The following is a 14,821-nucleotide window of genomic DNA, read 5'->3' on the forward strand; positions in this document are numbered from 1 at the left end:
GAGTCTCCGGCGGCTGGAGGAGGCAAATAGGCTAAAGACCAAACGGAGCGAGACTGCAGGAGGAACTGGAGGAGAATTTCTGCTGCCTGAAAATGTGAAGTGCTTCCGCCAGTAATCGCCGGAATCATCAAATTAGCATAAATTCTATTAACGGTTTCCCAGATGAGACATTTCAAGGCTTCTCCCTCCCCTCCCCGACACAAACAAAAGAGAATATAATTACTTTGCAATAAAGCAGCTCCTGAAAAAGCCCTCAATCCTTTTGCCTTTTCTTCTCCCTTGAAATAAAGCTATATATGAAAGGTGCTTCTGACCTCTCTGGTCTCATCATGCATCAGTCAGGAAGAAGGAAAGAAAAACTCTACAAAGCTTTTAGGGACCAGGGCTGGGACCGAGCAAGTGGCGTGTGCCGTAGGACATGGCCCATTTACCATGTCCACATCGCATCAGCAGGTGAGGGGTTTTCCGAGAAGCTTTTTTGGGGTACTCAGTTCCTGATGCCCTTGGAGCTCCCACCCATCACGTTTCAGAGGAGGATTTGGAAGTACGACGTCTGAACACATATGGACATATCTAATTTGCATAACACTGAAACCCAGTACCTAACGCAGTAACTCACTACAAGCACCACGGGGGCAATAGTCAAAAATAATGTGCCTTTTTATTGGCATGAGATTGCGGATGACAATTTAAAAGATAAGAGCATTTGCTTATGAGCAAAAGCCTCCGTAACTCTTAAGAATGACGCTAAACCAACTCACCTGCCTATAAATATGATCTGCCAATAGAGACATCTTAGCTGTGAAGATTTAATTACAGGCAGGAGCTGCAGGAGGCCCCGAGGCTGACACTGAAACAGCTGAACCTCCTCAGAAATGGGTGTGCAGGAGGTGCCGGATGGGATGTGCATGCACAAGAGGCTCTCAGCAGAGCCAGGTGTAACTATCAGCCTCCAACTTGCTTTCCAGACTGGGGCAAATTGGGCTTGTGGATGATTTTCCGTGCCACGAGGTCAAATATCAAGGTCAGTGCCTTTCTTTTGCTTCGCCACTGACTCGGAGGATGAGTCGTGTCTCTTCTGGGCCTCAGTTCCCCTATAAAATATAGATAATTTTGACTATCTTCCTCAAGGAAGCCTCATTAATGTTTACTTTTCAGAGGACCTTGAGGCTTTTTACAATCTATTATGAATTAATTATTATTAATTAAGTTAAAGCAGACTATATAACCTAAATAAAGCAGTTCTGACAAAGCAGCTGGATGTTGGAGAGCAATCTGCTTTACAAACTCCCTTTTCCACTTAGCAATTTTAAGCATTTAGTTCTGCTTTCTAATTGCTAATATCCATTCTTCAATTACCCGCTGTTTTGTTTCAGATTTAAAAGATTAAAACGCATTGTTGTTTTATGATTATGTGATTTCGCTTCTTGTAATTGTTGGGTTTTGGTTTGTGTTTTATCGGTTTGCATATTAAACGCCTGCGAATGGAAGACTTGTACAGGGCTTGAAATGGGGTTTCGCCTTTTGGCACGCGGGACGGATTGCCGGCTGTTACTCAGATCAACGTTTCAAAGACAAAAGTCAGTTGAGGCATCATTTCTCAAGCGAGAACACTTAATAACCGACCTACCGGTGAAGTATCGATGCTCTGAACCAGCTGTGGGTTGCATCCAGCCCCTTGCGCAGGCCTTACGGCACTCTGCAGAACCAGCGCGCGGGGGGCTTAGGCCCACCCGCACAGTGTGCCAATGGTGTTGCTTAAAATCGCAACCGGGGCTCGGCCTGAGAACAGTTTTTTTCTCCCCAAAACAGCCCCTCCGGTGCCAATGGCTGCGCTTGGGCTCTCAGAGAAGCAGCAGCCCTCGGTTTCGGCGGGCCTAGGCCCCGCCGGCGTCGCCGGCCTGCTCTGTTGCTAAGCAACAGGGGCTGGAGTCAGCAACCAATAGTAAAGATGGCGCCTGGCCGGCTTCAGCACGCGGCCGTTCGGGCCCGCGTCCGCCCTCGCGCCGGGGAGTGGAGCAGAGAAGCCACGCCCTCAGCAGACATGGCGCCGGCTTGGCTTCAGACGCCCAGTGAACAGAGCCAATGAGAGGCCGGGAGGGCGGGGAGCACGCTGGGATTGGCTGGCAGGAGGGATTCAAACCGAAGTGCGGGGCGGTTAGGCTGGGCGGTTGGAGTCGGCGCTCGCGCCGGGCCGGCGGGCCAGGTGAGTGCGCGGGAGCGTGAGGGTGGCTGAGGGACAAGCGGTGGGGTTCCCGGTACCGGGGCCTCGCCCAGGCCGCGGGTTCCCGGTACCGGGGCCTCGCCCAGGCCGCGGGACCCCCTTCACCGGCCGAGGGGAGCCGCCTTCCTGGCGCAGCGCGGGCCGGCGCCCTGGGCGGGCCCGGCGCCGGTTTCCTCAGAGGCCTTTTCCCTCGCTGTCTCCCAGGCAGGGGTCGCGCCTTGGAGGGCGGCTGTGGGTGCTTTACGGGCTGGCCTTGTTCCTTCGCCCTCCCCGGCTTCTGCCGTCGAGTTGGGCGTGGGGCTTATGATCGTGGTGCTGGTAATTAAAGCACGAAACCGTTGAAGTGCCCCTTGCCATGAATTAAGCAGACTACAAGGAACAGAGGAGGGCCTTCTAGTAGAGGGCTTTCCCACACCTTGTAGTCCACGTATTACAGAAAGTCCCGAGATATCCGTGTGTCTGTAGAGGCTGTAACTGTGAATAGAGTACTTCAAAGCTTTCTACGGTGGCCTCGGGAGTGCTAAGCTGGCGTGTCGTACTCCCTCCTGGCACCTCTCCCAGCTCTCTCTGCACCTGCTTCTAGTGCTAATTTATTAGTCAAGGCTGTCCTGTGTGCCCCAGCAACCTCTTGCATTAGCGAAGTAATGTCTGTGTTGCTGAGCTGGAGACTTTCCTCTTCATTGCTTCTGTTTATGCCATTGTTGCTACTGTTTGAGGAAAATGTGCTGACTGTCTGAATTTTAACAGCTATTTGCAGTAGGAGCTGTAACTTAAAATGCAGCTAAATTTAAAACTGTATTAAAATTCTCCAGAATGTTGCTCCTATTTTTATCTTATGAAGCTCTGAGAGCTTGCAGATTTTTAGTGGCCTATATAGTACCAAGTTATTTGTAGACAGGGCGTGAGCTGTGTTCTGCAGCCTTCCAGAAGGATAATGATTTGGGATCCCTTATCTTGCCTTGGGTTCTGAGCCTCTGTAGTATACTGGAGATTATTTGAAGCAATAAGGTGGGGAGCTACACTGCCTCTCTCTGTGGGTCTGCTATCCATAAGCTGTGGAGGAGTGAGGATCTTCATTCCCTAGGAAAGAATTTAGATGCTTATATCTCCATAAAACATAACTCCTAATGTATCTTTGTTTGTGCAGCTTCTAAAACTCACCTTAAAAAAAATATCATTAATTCTGAAGCTGATTCTCTTTTCTTTGGGCTGGTAATGTTTTTTGTTTGGAAGTGGGAAGAAAGGGCTGGACTGTTTGTTTAGCTCTGGTTTCTTGGCAGGAAGATGGAGACTGCGATGCTGAACTTACGGAGTCTGTATGATCAACTTATGCGCCAGGCTGAAGTTTTAAGTGAAGGAAACGAATGCCGTAAGTTCTGTTTCTGAAGTGGCTTGTGCTGCGTTTGCTATAAGAGTATAAACATGCAAATAAACATTATTAGTTGTTATTGAAGAATCTGTCGATGATGTTACAGGTAATAAGACTGCTACAGGTAGTCAGATTTGAGGGGCTTTTCATTGTCAAGAAATATGAAGTCACGGGCTGAACTTCTAGGCAGGGCGCATTCTGCTTGTAGCAAGCTGACTTCATCCACGCAGGGTCTCATATTCTAGCTCTTCTGGTTGATACTGACGTGAAGGACTTGGTCTGAAAAACTGCAAGATCTCATGAACATCTAGAGTGTAGGTGGGTTTGCCAAAAGGCCAGCTTCTCCGCTCTTCAGTCGGGAGCAGGTTATATTAATAGATATCTGCTGTCAGCGAAAGGAGGGCTGCTGCATCTTGTCTGCTTGTCTGGGTAGCTAAAGATGCGTATGTCTTCTCTCCAGAGTTTATTCAGTTAGCGAAGAACTTTGAAGAGTATCGGAGAAAACTGCAGAAAACGGAGCATGAGCTTGGCAGGTACAGAGATCTTCTCATGAAAACTGAAGCTGAACGTAGTGCTTTGGATGTGAAGCTGAAACACGCTCGCAATCAAGTGGATGTGGAGATCAAACGAAGGCAAAAAGCTGAAACGGACTGTGAAAAGCTGGTGAGTAATTCCTTTATTACCAGTTAGCTCTTTAGAGTGTGGAGACACGGGGATTAAACTGCATTGATCTATGGAAAATAAGGACTGGCACTCATGAGAACTTTTTTCCCCGGGGAGGAAACTGGCTTGGGTCCTTGTAGTAGCCACCTGCTTTGGTTTGGAAAAAGGCGACTGGCTGCTGTTTGGAGCTGAGCTGCCATTACCTGTTGGCTGCAGAGCACGGGCTCCGTTAGCAGGCTCTCAGAACTTGACTATCTGTGTGGCATCTCAAACACTTCAGATTAGTTCATACAGTAATTAAATGTAGTTTGTCCTGTGGCAGCTTCTGATATTATCTACCTTTACAGGAGAGGCAAATACAACTGATTCGAGAGCTACTCATGTGTGATGCATCTGGGAGTATTCAGCTAAGTGAAGAACAGAAGTCTGCCCTCGCCTTTCTTAACAGGCCACAGGTTTCTATAGGGGGTTCAGGCAACAAAAGGTAGGCAACATATGTCTGAGCAATGTAAGTGTCAAATATCAATCCAGCTGCGTACCTCTGTGATATGTACTGCACCCATATCAACAGAGTTTTATTTTTTTATTCCAGTTTGAAAGACAGCTCTTCTGAGTCAGTGAGATTGTTCTGGAACCATGGCTGACTGAAAGCCAAACTGATACAAGTTTCTCCTAATTTTTGATTTTTTAGGCTGTCTACAATAGATGAATCTGGCTCAATTCTGTCAGACATCAGCTTTGACAAGACTGATGAGTCACTGGTAATGTAACTCCAAGTTCTAAAGTTTTCCTCCACTGTAAAACCTTAGGGGTGTGGGGTAATCTCTAGAGACGCCTTGTGTTTAGATTACTGTGGTATTAAACTGGTAGAGCTGATTTGCATTTCTCTGGTGTGCTATTGGCTAAACTTAATGAAAGTCCTGGCCAGAGGCAGCATGGTATTTACACTGAGCTAACCAGTGTTGTGTATTTCCCACAGGACTGGGATTCCTCTGTGGTGAAAGCTGTCAGACTGAAAAGGAGAGAGAAGCGGGTATGTTCAATTCTTCCCCTTCAAATAGATTCCATTGTTAGCCTTAGCTGACACAATGTCACCATCTGTCATCTCACAGCCACCTGTAATGATGTCTGAGCTACTAATCACAGTCAAACTTCAGATGGATGTGCTTCTACTATAACTCAGACTTGCTGTGTAGATTTAGCTTGAAAGTTAATTCTGATGTTGTTTGTCTACTGAAAATGACTGGAGTGGGGTTTCGCATATCTTGTTCTGTCACAGCCTAGAGTTTGCAAGAAAGCACTTGAAGATTATTAACAGCTACCAGATTAGGGAAAATCATGTAGGAAGTTGATATTTTTCTATTCTGTAAAGGAGCTTGTGCTTGTTCTGGTCCACTGTTAGTATGTGGTAGGCACAGGTGGGAAAGGACAGCCTGAAATCATCACTAGCAGAGTTTGGAAGAGTCTGGGATTTGCTTAGTTGTCCCCTTTTTTCTTTCTTTCTTTCTTTCTTTTCTCTGAATTGGATTATAAAGCTGGCTAGGAAAGTTATTTGAAAGAGCAGTATGTTGAGGTGTCCTGATACTCTTCAAGGTTGCCATGAAGAACAGGTACCATGGAAGAACTTAATGCATCTGTGGGGTGTGCGGACAATTGTTCAGTCCTTCTAGTTATACTGCACTAATATAACACCAAGCTAACAGCATACCTGCCTCATAGACAAAAATATACTGTGTCTTTTCAGCGGTCTTCCAGGCAGTTTGTTGAAGGCCCACCAGGTCCTCGGAAGAAAACCAGATCAATTGGCTCCACGGTGGATCAGGTATGGTGGTTCCAGCTGGGTTTGTGTGCATTTAAAGTAGCTGGTCATGTTGCACACCTGTTTCTAGGGCCAATGAACTAGAAAATCCCATGTCCTGTCAGTATTGCTGTCACTAACTGCATATTTCTCATTACAGGGAAATGAATCCATAGTAGCAAAGACAACTGTCATGGTCCCCAATGATGGTGGCCCAATTGAAGCGATCTCTACTATCCAGACTGTGCCTTATAGTCTGAAAAGCCGGAGGAAGAGTGGTAGGTGTCATGTCTCTGTTTGTCCTAGTCCTGAAGCAACTACTTTGTAGGCCGGAGGCTATCCTGAAATGTTACGGTTACCTCCCTCCAGGACCCAGGCAGCTGCCTGTGGTTTACAACGCACTTGTTTTGAAGCAAAGGTTATGCAGGGGGGTGATTCCATTCAGTCAACACTCCTCCTCTTCTGTCTTTCAGGTCCTTTGCAGCCTTGGAGCAGCGAGTCAAGCATGGGCAGCAAGCAGGTGGAATCCAAATCGGAGACTGATGGCTCTGGCACCCCGCAGAACAATGGGGGAGTGAGGCTGCATGAATTTGTTTCGAAGACGGTAGGTCTACAGGCAGGAAGAACTTGAAAAAGCAGCTCCTTCCATTTTTAAATGTGTGTGATACCAAGCTAGTTGATAAGAGGCTACCAGGCATTATGTCTGAAGTCAATATTAACTGTACCAGTTACCTGCATGGATCAGGGAATATGTTATCCTATACGGTTATCCAGTTTAAGTCCTGCTGAGTTACTACATTGCACTAATCTCTTCCCATCTGTATGCTCTGAATCATTAGGTTATCAAGCCAGAATCGTGTGTTCCATGTGGAAAGAGAGTAAAGTTTGGGAAAATCTCTCTGAAGTGCAGAGACTGCCGTGTGGTCGCTCATCCAGAGTGTCGGGACCGCTGTCCTCTTCCCTGTATCCCCACCTTGACAGGGACTCCTGTCAGGATTGGAGAGGTAAGTCTGTAGGGTGAGCTCGGGGCAGTACGGCTGCCAACACAAACGGGCTAACGTTTGGTTAGAGTTAGAACGTGCTTAGGTTCCAACAAGTCTGCCTTTACAGAAGAGCTCCTGTTGCTCAGAGCTGCATAATAAAACGCAAATGAGCTTGCTAATGTATCATTCAGTAACCAGGGTAGTGGGTGGTAGGGATGCGATGTTAGGAGGGTGTTGAGTTGTGAACATGGCAGCTCTGGGTAAGCAATCCTGCAGCGTTGTGCTGATGGATATAGTGTTGCTCTTCTCTGGGCTGATGAAGAAGAAACAATGCTTGTTTTTTAAGCCTAGATCTCACTGTGAATTCCTGAGAGAGTATTTTCCATGTCTTGAAGACTCAGTATCTTTTTTTTTTTTTTTAATTTTCTCTTCTGCCTCTTAGGGGACCTTGATGGACTTTGTCCCTTCTACTCCTCCAATGATCCCTTCGATCATAGTGCACTGTGTTAATGAGATCGAGCAGCGAGGGCTGCATGAGGTAAAAAGAAGACTAGGTGTGAAACAGTGCTAATGAAATGGGTTGTGGTGTTAGGGAAACAAATTGTTAACCCAAATATCTGTTATTTATGGTGTGTGTAGTGCTGCTCAGTGGGTGACTGTGAGTGAGTAACAGTGTCTGTGTAGAGTGCTCAGGTGTGGAGAGAAAGTGGGAACAGAAGAATGTCAGCTTTACATGTGCAGTTGATATTCTGCCTCTAAGCAATGCTTTCTGTTAACAGACAGGCCTTTACCGGATATCTGGCTGTGACAAGACAGTGAGGGAACTGAAAGAGAAGTTTCTTAGAGCAAAAAATATTCCTTTGCTCAGTAAAGTGGATGATATCCATGCTATCTGCGGTCTTCTCAAGGACTTTCTACGCAGCCTGAAAGAACCCCTTCTCACTTTCCGGTTAAACAAGACTTTTATGGAAGCTGCAGGTAAGGAGTTGCTAAATGACATCTCCAACTCTTTCTCTAGGCTTGATGGTCACAGGTTTAGCTGTCGTGTGAACTGGCAGACCGCAGCGTTCTGTGGAGCTCTCAAGCTTGCAGCTGTGTTGATGTGCAATACGCTGGGAAGATCTCATCTGCTGTACTGTTTTGGAAGAGGAAAGAAACAAGTTCAAGTGCTTGGGCAGGATATACAAAATTATTATGATGGCATGTGAAGTTTCTGGCTTCCTTGTTTCACAGGCTAGCCCTTACTGTGAGGGGACTGTTATAGCTGTGCCTCTGGGACCACTTTCTGAGGTCTAAACACTTTTTCCCCAGAAATCTTGGATGAGGACAACAGTGTCGCTGCTATGTACCAAGCAGTTGGTGAACTTCCACAGGCCAATAGGGATACCCTAGCTTTCCTCATGATCCACCTGCAGAGGTATGTTCAAATGGACTGGTAGTTCTGAAAAGGGGATGTTGCCACTGGTGCTTTCTCTAATTGGCTCTTGTTTCTGCTTGTGAGCATAAAGTCTTCATTCTGGAAAAAACGTGCTTATTCAGAGGCTGAAGTGTGTGTGGGATGGTGGAGTTGTATGACAAGTGAAGGGGAGAAGCTACATCCTCTCTTAATATTTTTTTTTTTAATACAGGGTGGCTCAGAGCCCGGACACTAAAATGGACATTGCCAACTTGGCCAAAGTCTTTGGCCCCACAATAGTTGCCCATGCGGTACCTGATCCTGACCCTATGACGCTCCTACAAGACACTAAGCGGCAACCCAAGGTAGGTCAGCAGAAAGGACTGACTTGGGTGAATGTATCCCACTTAAAGAATTCAAATGAATTGCTGGAGGGAGCTGAGGCAATGCCTGGTGTCAGTGTGCCAAAGCTGTGTGCTGGTTTGTAACATCAGCTACTCACGGGTGTCTCTGTAGGTAGTGGAGCGACTTCTGCTGCTGCCTATGGACTACTGGAGCCAGTTGATGATGGTGGAGCAAGAAAACATTGACCCAGCGCACGTAATTGAGAATATCAATGCCTACTCCACTCCACAGACACCAGATGTGAAAGGTAGCCCCTGGGTCTGCTCTATTGGCTGTGAAGCTGCTGTATTAAAAATAATGACCCTCAGTCAAAGCTGCTTGCGAGACTGTTGGAGCTAGCCATGCCTGCATGCTTTATGGAGGAAGAGGGAAGAAAAGCGTGCCAGGAAATACCAGATTTGTCTAGCATTTTTGACAGATGCTAGGGAATGTCTAATGTTCCTTGCATGGCAATGAAAACTTCAGCTGTCCTCATGTTGCTCACTTTGCTGCTGCTTTTTTTGACAGTGAGCATGCTTGGACCCCTCACTACTCCAGAACAGCAGCTCTCCAAGACGCCGTCGTCTAGCTCCCTGTCCCAGAGGGTCCGGTCTACCTTCAGCAAAACCACCCCCAAGTAAGTGCCAATGGATGCTATTGTGGAGATGATGGGATGACTGCAGGTGGTTTGGGTATTCATAGGAGAACTAAAAACAGACTTTTGGACCCAGTTCTGGGAGCAGCCTGGATTTACTACTCAGTCAACTCTCGCTTAATCAGTGCTGTAGTAACAGTGCAAGCTGCATAATGGTTAGCGAGTGTCGTCTTATGGTAGGGAGAGGAACTCTTTGTTTGGGAGGTGGGTAAAATTTGGGTGAATGACCCCTGGGAAAAGGGAGAGTGTTAGACCTCTAGATCCCAAATCCAAACCTGATATTTTCTACTTCTCTTGAACTAGATTTGGGAGCAAAAGCAAGTCAACAACCCAGCTTGGGCATCAGGGCAACTTCTTTGCCTCTCCTATGCTGAAGTGAAGTGGACCTGGGAGTTAGTGTCGTCCTAGCATTTGCACACCAATATGCATGAGTACAATAAACGCAAGTCTTCTCCGCGGCCCTTGGCAGCTTATGTAATAAGATCTTTTTCCTTTTATCTTTCAGCTTAACTAAGACTTTTAATGGGATTTTATTGTGCAATGTATTTTTATTATCTAACGCTGTGCTGAATTTAGTATTTGTGAAGAAAGTAACTAGCAGGAGACTTGTTCAAAGCGTTAATAAAAAACTGCTAGAGGAACTCACTGACACTTTTTAGTGGCATCCAGTCTTCTACCCTTATGAAGTGGAACAGTCATACAAGGATCATAAGTTGTTTGTGTGGTGGTTTTTGTTTTTTTTTTTTTAAAAACTCCATAGGTTGTTCTTCACACAGCAGTGACACCCCCATTGAACTTTGTCAGAATCCAGTCTTTCAAGCAGCACACAGCTCTGTAATTCTTGACTCGCGCTGTGGTCGTGCAGCCTGTAATCCTGAGGATGGCAGTGTTGCATTTGTCTGATGGGCAAACGCTGCTCTGTTTAATTAACTGCCGGAGGGACTGTAACTCTTTCTAAAGAAGTGTTTCCTGATACTGTGTTTACAAGGGGAAGTTTTGTGGAAGACTGTCTGTAGATGTAAACCTAAAGGATTCCTGGGTAGTCTAAATGAATTACTAGTGCTGCTCATACTGGTGAGGGGAATGAGGGTAGTTTAATAGCACCCTTGCTTTTGGGAGTCCCTGCTTTCCCAAATCAGGATATGTGACCTTGCCCAGTGCTGTGTGAAAAGACTTGTGAAATACATACAGAAATTCATAAAGTGGCTGTTTTTATTGAGCTCTGGAAAACTGTCCTGATCTGTGCAGTTAAGTAAATGATGTTCTGTGTGACCTATGATTCTGTACTCTGGCTAATGCTTTTTACTTGTGCTAAAGAGTTTTAACCAGGGCCTGTGTAGCATTACAGGAGGCAGTGACGCTGTAATGCTGAGGTGCTGTGCTCCGAGTAGCTTCTGCTCCAAGGTCTAACGAACCTGGCAGTCTTTGCTGCTGGGGTGCAGGATCATGCACTAGGTTGTGGCTCATGGGTCCCGAGGAAGAAGGAGAAGAACAGTTTTGGTCCCCAATATTGTATCAGGAGGTGAAATAGCCTGGGCTGAATGTGGTGGCCTGGGTTCTCTCTCTTCCCTTTGGTTGCAGGGTCTGGAGAGTGAAGTCTTCTCCATGTCTTCACCCAAGCTCTGACCCACTGAAGGGGAGGGGGCAGCTGGGGGCTGCGGGCCCCAGGGCAGGTGGGTGTTTCTGGCCTCTGATGTTTTCATGCACACCAGATGTGCATGAGGGGGGCACTAAGACATGTTCCCCTTCCCCCCCATCCTGTGTCTTGGACACACTTGGCTTGGTCTGTTTCTGGAGCATCCTCTCCCAAACTGGGTCCTTGCCTGTTCCTTGTTGGAGCAGAAACTGATTTGCAGCGGGATCTGCTGGGGGACATCTGCCCTGGTCCCCATGGCTCTACTCTCTGGGGCCAGATGGGGCTTGGGGACACCCTAGCAAGCCAGCCCCACTTGCTTACTGCTGGGCACAGAGGTGGCCCTGCCAGCGCTTGGAAACGTGGCTGCAGTGCTGGGATGGGGGGGTGTGTGCCCACCTGTGCCTGCAGGGAAGGGCACAAGTTCCACAGTGGGATGTGCAAGTGGATAGGACGTTGCAGAGAAAGGGCTGTACCTAACGTGAGCCTGGGGGCAATGGATGGCAAAAACTGTGAAGCAAGGGTGTATCTTTGGCAGTCCATGCTCTGGTTGCTTTAGGCTGCCAGGAGACACCAGCTGTTGCACAGGAGAAATCATGTAGAAAAGAATTTGAAGTATCTATTGATCAAAGAATATTAAAAGCTTCACTTTGGCCCCAGAAACAGTGATGAATACATTGTTCCTAGTAATTCCTCAGTGCAAGAAAGCAAACCCCCTGTTTATGTTCTGGCAGGGGCAAGCGTGCACACTTCCAAGGATTAATGCAGGTATAATCACAACTATATGCTCCTTAATCAGCAGCTAGCTCTTGCTACATTTGCATTTAATGCAATTGGACAGGCCCGAGACCATCTCTCTGTCCTGTACGCAAGTGCTTCACACCCTCATCGAGACCCCTCAGCAGTTAGTGATCTTATGGAGGAAGCCACCTTCTTATTTTTTGCAAGTGATAGAATTCTGATAATTGAAGAGCGTTAATTTTTCACGCTGCCCTAAGCAGCGCTTAGTTCTGATCTACAGCAACTCCAAGGGAGTGACACAGGTCTACACCTGCAAAGGATTGTGCTCAGACCCCATAAGCCAAATTCCTCACCTTTGTTTTCATTCCCTCCTCTCTGAGAAGCAGGACTGAGGGCAGTGGGTGTAAACTTTGGGCGGTCAGTTGTGTGTGGGTAGGCCTGTATTTGATGGACGAGCAATGGCATGGTCTGAGAAGCTGACAGAACCCTTATATCTATGTGAGGTGATGGGCCTGCTGTTGGAAGACAGATAGACACTAGTCCTTGATGCCTTCTACCTTTGCAAAAAGGATACCCTGGGGCTCCCACCATCAGTCTAGATCGGTTCCAGCAAATTCTGTGGGCAAGTGGTGGCCAGTCTCTTGGATGAAGCGGTGGGTAGCATCAGCATCATCGCTGTGACAGTGCCAAGCCATCTTTGTCAGCCTCTGTGTGCACTCCTTCCCCTCTTCTGTCAGCATGGGAATTTTGTAACCATCCATAAACTTCGCTTCATCAAGTGAGGAGTTCTTGTAGAGGAAGAACTTTCCCCAGCAGAGACTAAGGGCTTGATGGCCTTTGGGGTTCAAGGTGTCCTTTCTCTCCTGCAGGTCCTTGTAGATCTCTTCCTGTGCTGGGTGTCTTGTGCCATAGAACTCTGCTAACTGCAGCTTTACAAACACGAGGTCAAGGTCTGGATGTTTCTGAAGAATTTGCTTGAGGTCTTTGGTTGCCTCCAGTATATTATTCTTGTCTTCCTTCTTTGCAGTAAGCCACTCTATCTTCTAGCACTTGGCCAAGGCTTGGTAGAGAAGGTGGTAACCTGGATTCTGCTGCAAGGCTCGCTGTAATATCTCAATTGCTTGCTCTGTAGACTGTCGGCAGCCAGAACAAAGCTGAAGCTTTGAGGACATCGGGGATCGGAGCTATTCTCTGCACTTTCTTCTATTGAGCCAATTGACCTTTCTATATCCATGTGTTCGAGTAGCTTGGCTAAATATATCTTGGGTCTGTAGTTATTTGGCTGCTCAAGGACAGTTCTTTGCAATTGGATTATGGCTTTCCTTGCAATATTGGGATAGCAGAAGTAACTCCAGGAGGAATAAAGAGCCATTCTGAGCCCAGCATGGAAATATCCATTCCCTGGTTCAAGTATCAATGCCACTTCAAAGTACTCTCTTGTCTGTTCCCCATTATGGGCTCTGATAGCCAAGAGGGACCAGTCTTTCTGGGCCTGGATGTACGGGATCAGCTGTGCATCCCAAGGAGTTGGGCAGAGCTGCTGAATTCATTCCAGATAGCTTTCAGCCTCCTGATAAGAGGCCTGAAGGTAGTGAATCCAAGTATAATTCCCACAGATAATCAAAGAACCAGCAGCAGCTGCCTGCTGCTCATCTTGTCTCTTGTGCTCTTGAGCATCTTTAAGGCTTTGCAGAGCTGCTCTGTTCTGGCCTTTCAGCTGGTACGGGTATGCCTGCAGCCCCAGGAGTGCTGTCTGGTTTTGGTGGGGTGTCTGCTTGATTTCAACAGCCAGCTTCTGCAGGACGTGTCAGTTCAACATGGCCTGTTACACCCAAATGCCAGCTGAAATGGCATTGAAGGGCATCCAGCTCCTCCTCCAGTTGTTCATTGCTACAAAGAGGAAAATGTGGGTTATGAAAAGGCAGCATGCGGAGGGGTGGGGTCCTGTGGTACCCACACAGAGCTGTACATGAAAGAAAAAGGAGGGAGGGGTGGAGGATGGGGTTCTCCCCACTTGTTCAACAAGTCCCTTGCACTCAAGCTACTAAAGAACCTGTGAATCTTTGTTCCAATCAGCCCATTTTCAGGGAAGCATCTGGGAGGCTTCACTCCTGGCTTGCTGCTCTCCAAAGGGGAGTCACCAGTGCCTGGAGCCAGGGCTGCTCTTTCTTCTTACCTAAGACAAAGGGCCTGGGATGGACTGCGAGAAATTGAAAGAGTAGAGCTAGCCAAAACCACAGGATGAAAACTTCTTTGCTCCCCATGGAAATGGGGGCTGTGCCTTCATCTGAAGGATGCAGCAAGAGATGGCTCAACAGAGTCCAACAAAGAGCCATAAAGATGTTGGACTGGAGCATCTCTTATATGAGGAAAGTCTGAGAGAGCTGGGACTCTTCAGCTTAGAGAAGAGAAGGCTCAGAGAGATCTTAGAAATGTATATAAATACCTGAAGGGAGGGTGCAAAGAAGGCAGAGCCAGGCTTTTTTCAATGGTGCCCAGTGCCAGGACAAGAAGCAGTGGGCACAAACTGAAACTCATGAGGCTCCATCTGGACATCAGGAAACTTTTCTTCTTTTAACTCTGAGGATGATAGAGTACTGGCAGAGATTGCTCAGAGAGGTTGTGGAATCTCCATCCTTGGAGATATTCAAAAGCTGTCTGGATGTGGTCACGGGCAACCTGCTTTAGGTGGCCCTGCTTGAGCAGGGGGTTGGACAAGGTGACCTCCAGAGGTCCCTTCCAACCTTAACCATTCTGTGGTTCTGAACAAGGACACTGTGCTGAGCTTTGTCAACCCAAAGCTACTGTTTCTGGCAGCCGCTACAAGAATGGATGCTGTGCACTTACCTCACTGTTGCTGTGGGTGTAGCGTCACCGTCGGGGAGCGATGGCTTAGCCTGTGCCTCTTCCACACTGCAGCAGATACACTGGGCAGTACAGAGTCTAATTTATTGACTGATCCTTAAATAGAGAAA

At 47.3% G+C, this 14,821-nt stretch overlaps 1 protein-coding gene and 1 pseudogene across 2 annotated transcripts; one reads left to right on the top strand and one right to left on the bottom strand.

The window, feature by feature from the left end:
- The first annotated feature begins 2,117 nt into the window (after positions 1 to 2,117).
- Positions 2,118 to 10,751, top strand: RACGAP1 (Rac GTPase activating protein 1). Of its 2 annotated transcripts, none has more exons than XM_072847352.1 (17): positions 2,118 to 2,206; positions 3,505 to 3,593; positions 4,054 to 4,256; positions 4,604 to 4,740; positions 4,948 to 5,017; positions 5,236 to 5,289; positions 6,001 to 6,078; positions 6,215 to 6,332; positions 6,528 to 6,658; positions 6,894 to 7,058; positions 7,480 to 7,575; positions 7,817 to 8,015; positions 8,349 to 8,454; positions 8,666 to 8,798; positions 8,950 to 9,085; positions 9,346 to 9,454; positions 9,776 to 10,751. In XM_072847352.1, exons 2-17 carry the CDS (start codon positions 3,509 to 3,511, stop codon positions 9,849 to 9,851), a joined length of 1,896 nt encoding a protein of 631 aa, XP_072703453.1. In that variant the 5' UTR covers positions 2,118 to 2,206; positions 3,505 to 3,508; the 3' UTR covers positions 9,852 to 10,751. The 2 variants fall into 2 exon arrangements, with proteins under 2 accessions (XP_072703453.1, XP_072703454.1); XM_072847353.1 differs by having other exon boundaries at positions 2,161 to 2,206; positions 3,509 to 3,593.
- LOC140644348 (interferon-induced protein with tetratricopeptide repeats 2-like) lies at positions 8,127 to 14,394 on the bottom strand (annotated as a pseudogene).
- Positions 14,395 to 14,821: the final 427 nt, after the last annotated feature.

This window comes from Ciconia boyciana, chromosome 27 (genome assembly GCF_034638445.1).
Source record: "Ciconia boyciana chromosome 27, ASM3463844v1, whole genome shotgun sequence".
NCBI classification, from domain to species: Eukaryota; Metazoa; Chordata; class Aves; order Ciconiiformes; family Ciconiidae; genus Ciconia; species Ciconia boyciana.

Excerpts from the sequence above, each read along its gene's own strand:
- RACGAP1 (XM_072847352.1), top strand. The coding sequence starts at position 3,509 with ATGGAGACTGCGATGCTGAACTTACGGAGTCTGTATGATCAACTTATG. Across the intron at positions 3,594-4,053 it reads AAGTGAAGGAAACGAATGCC|AGTTTATTCAGTTAGCGAAG; the intron begins GTAAGTTCTGTT and ends TCTTCTCTCCAG. Across the intron at positions 8,455-8,665 it reads CTCATGATCCACCTGCAGAG|GGTGGCTCAGAGCCCGGACA; the intron begins GTATGTTCAAAT and ends TTTTTAATACAG.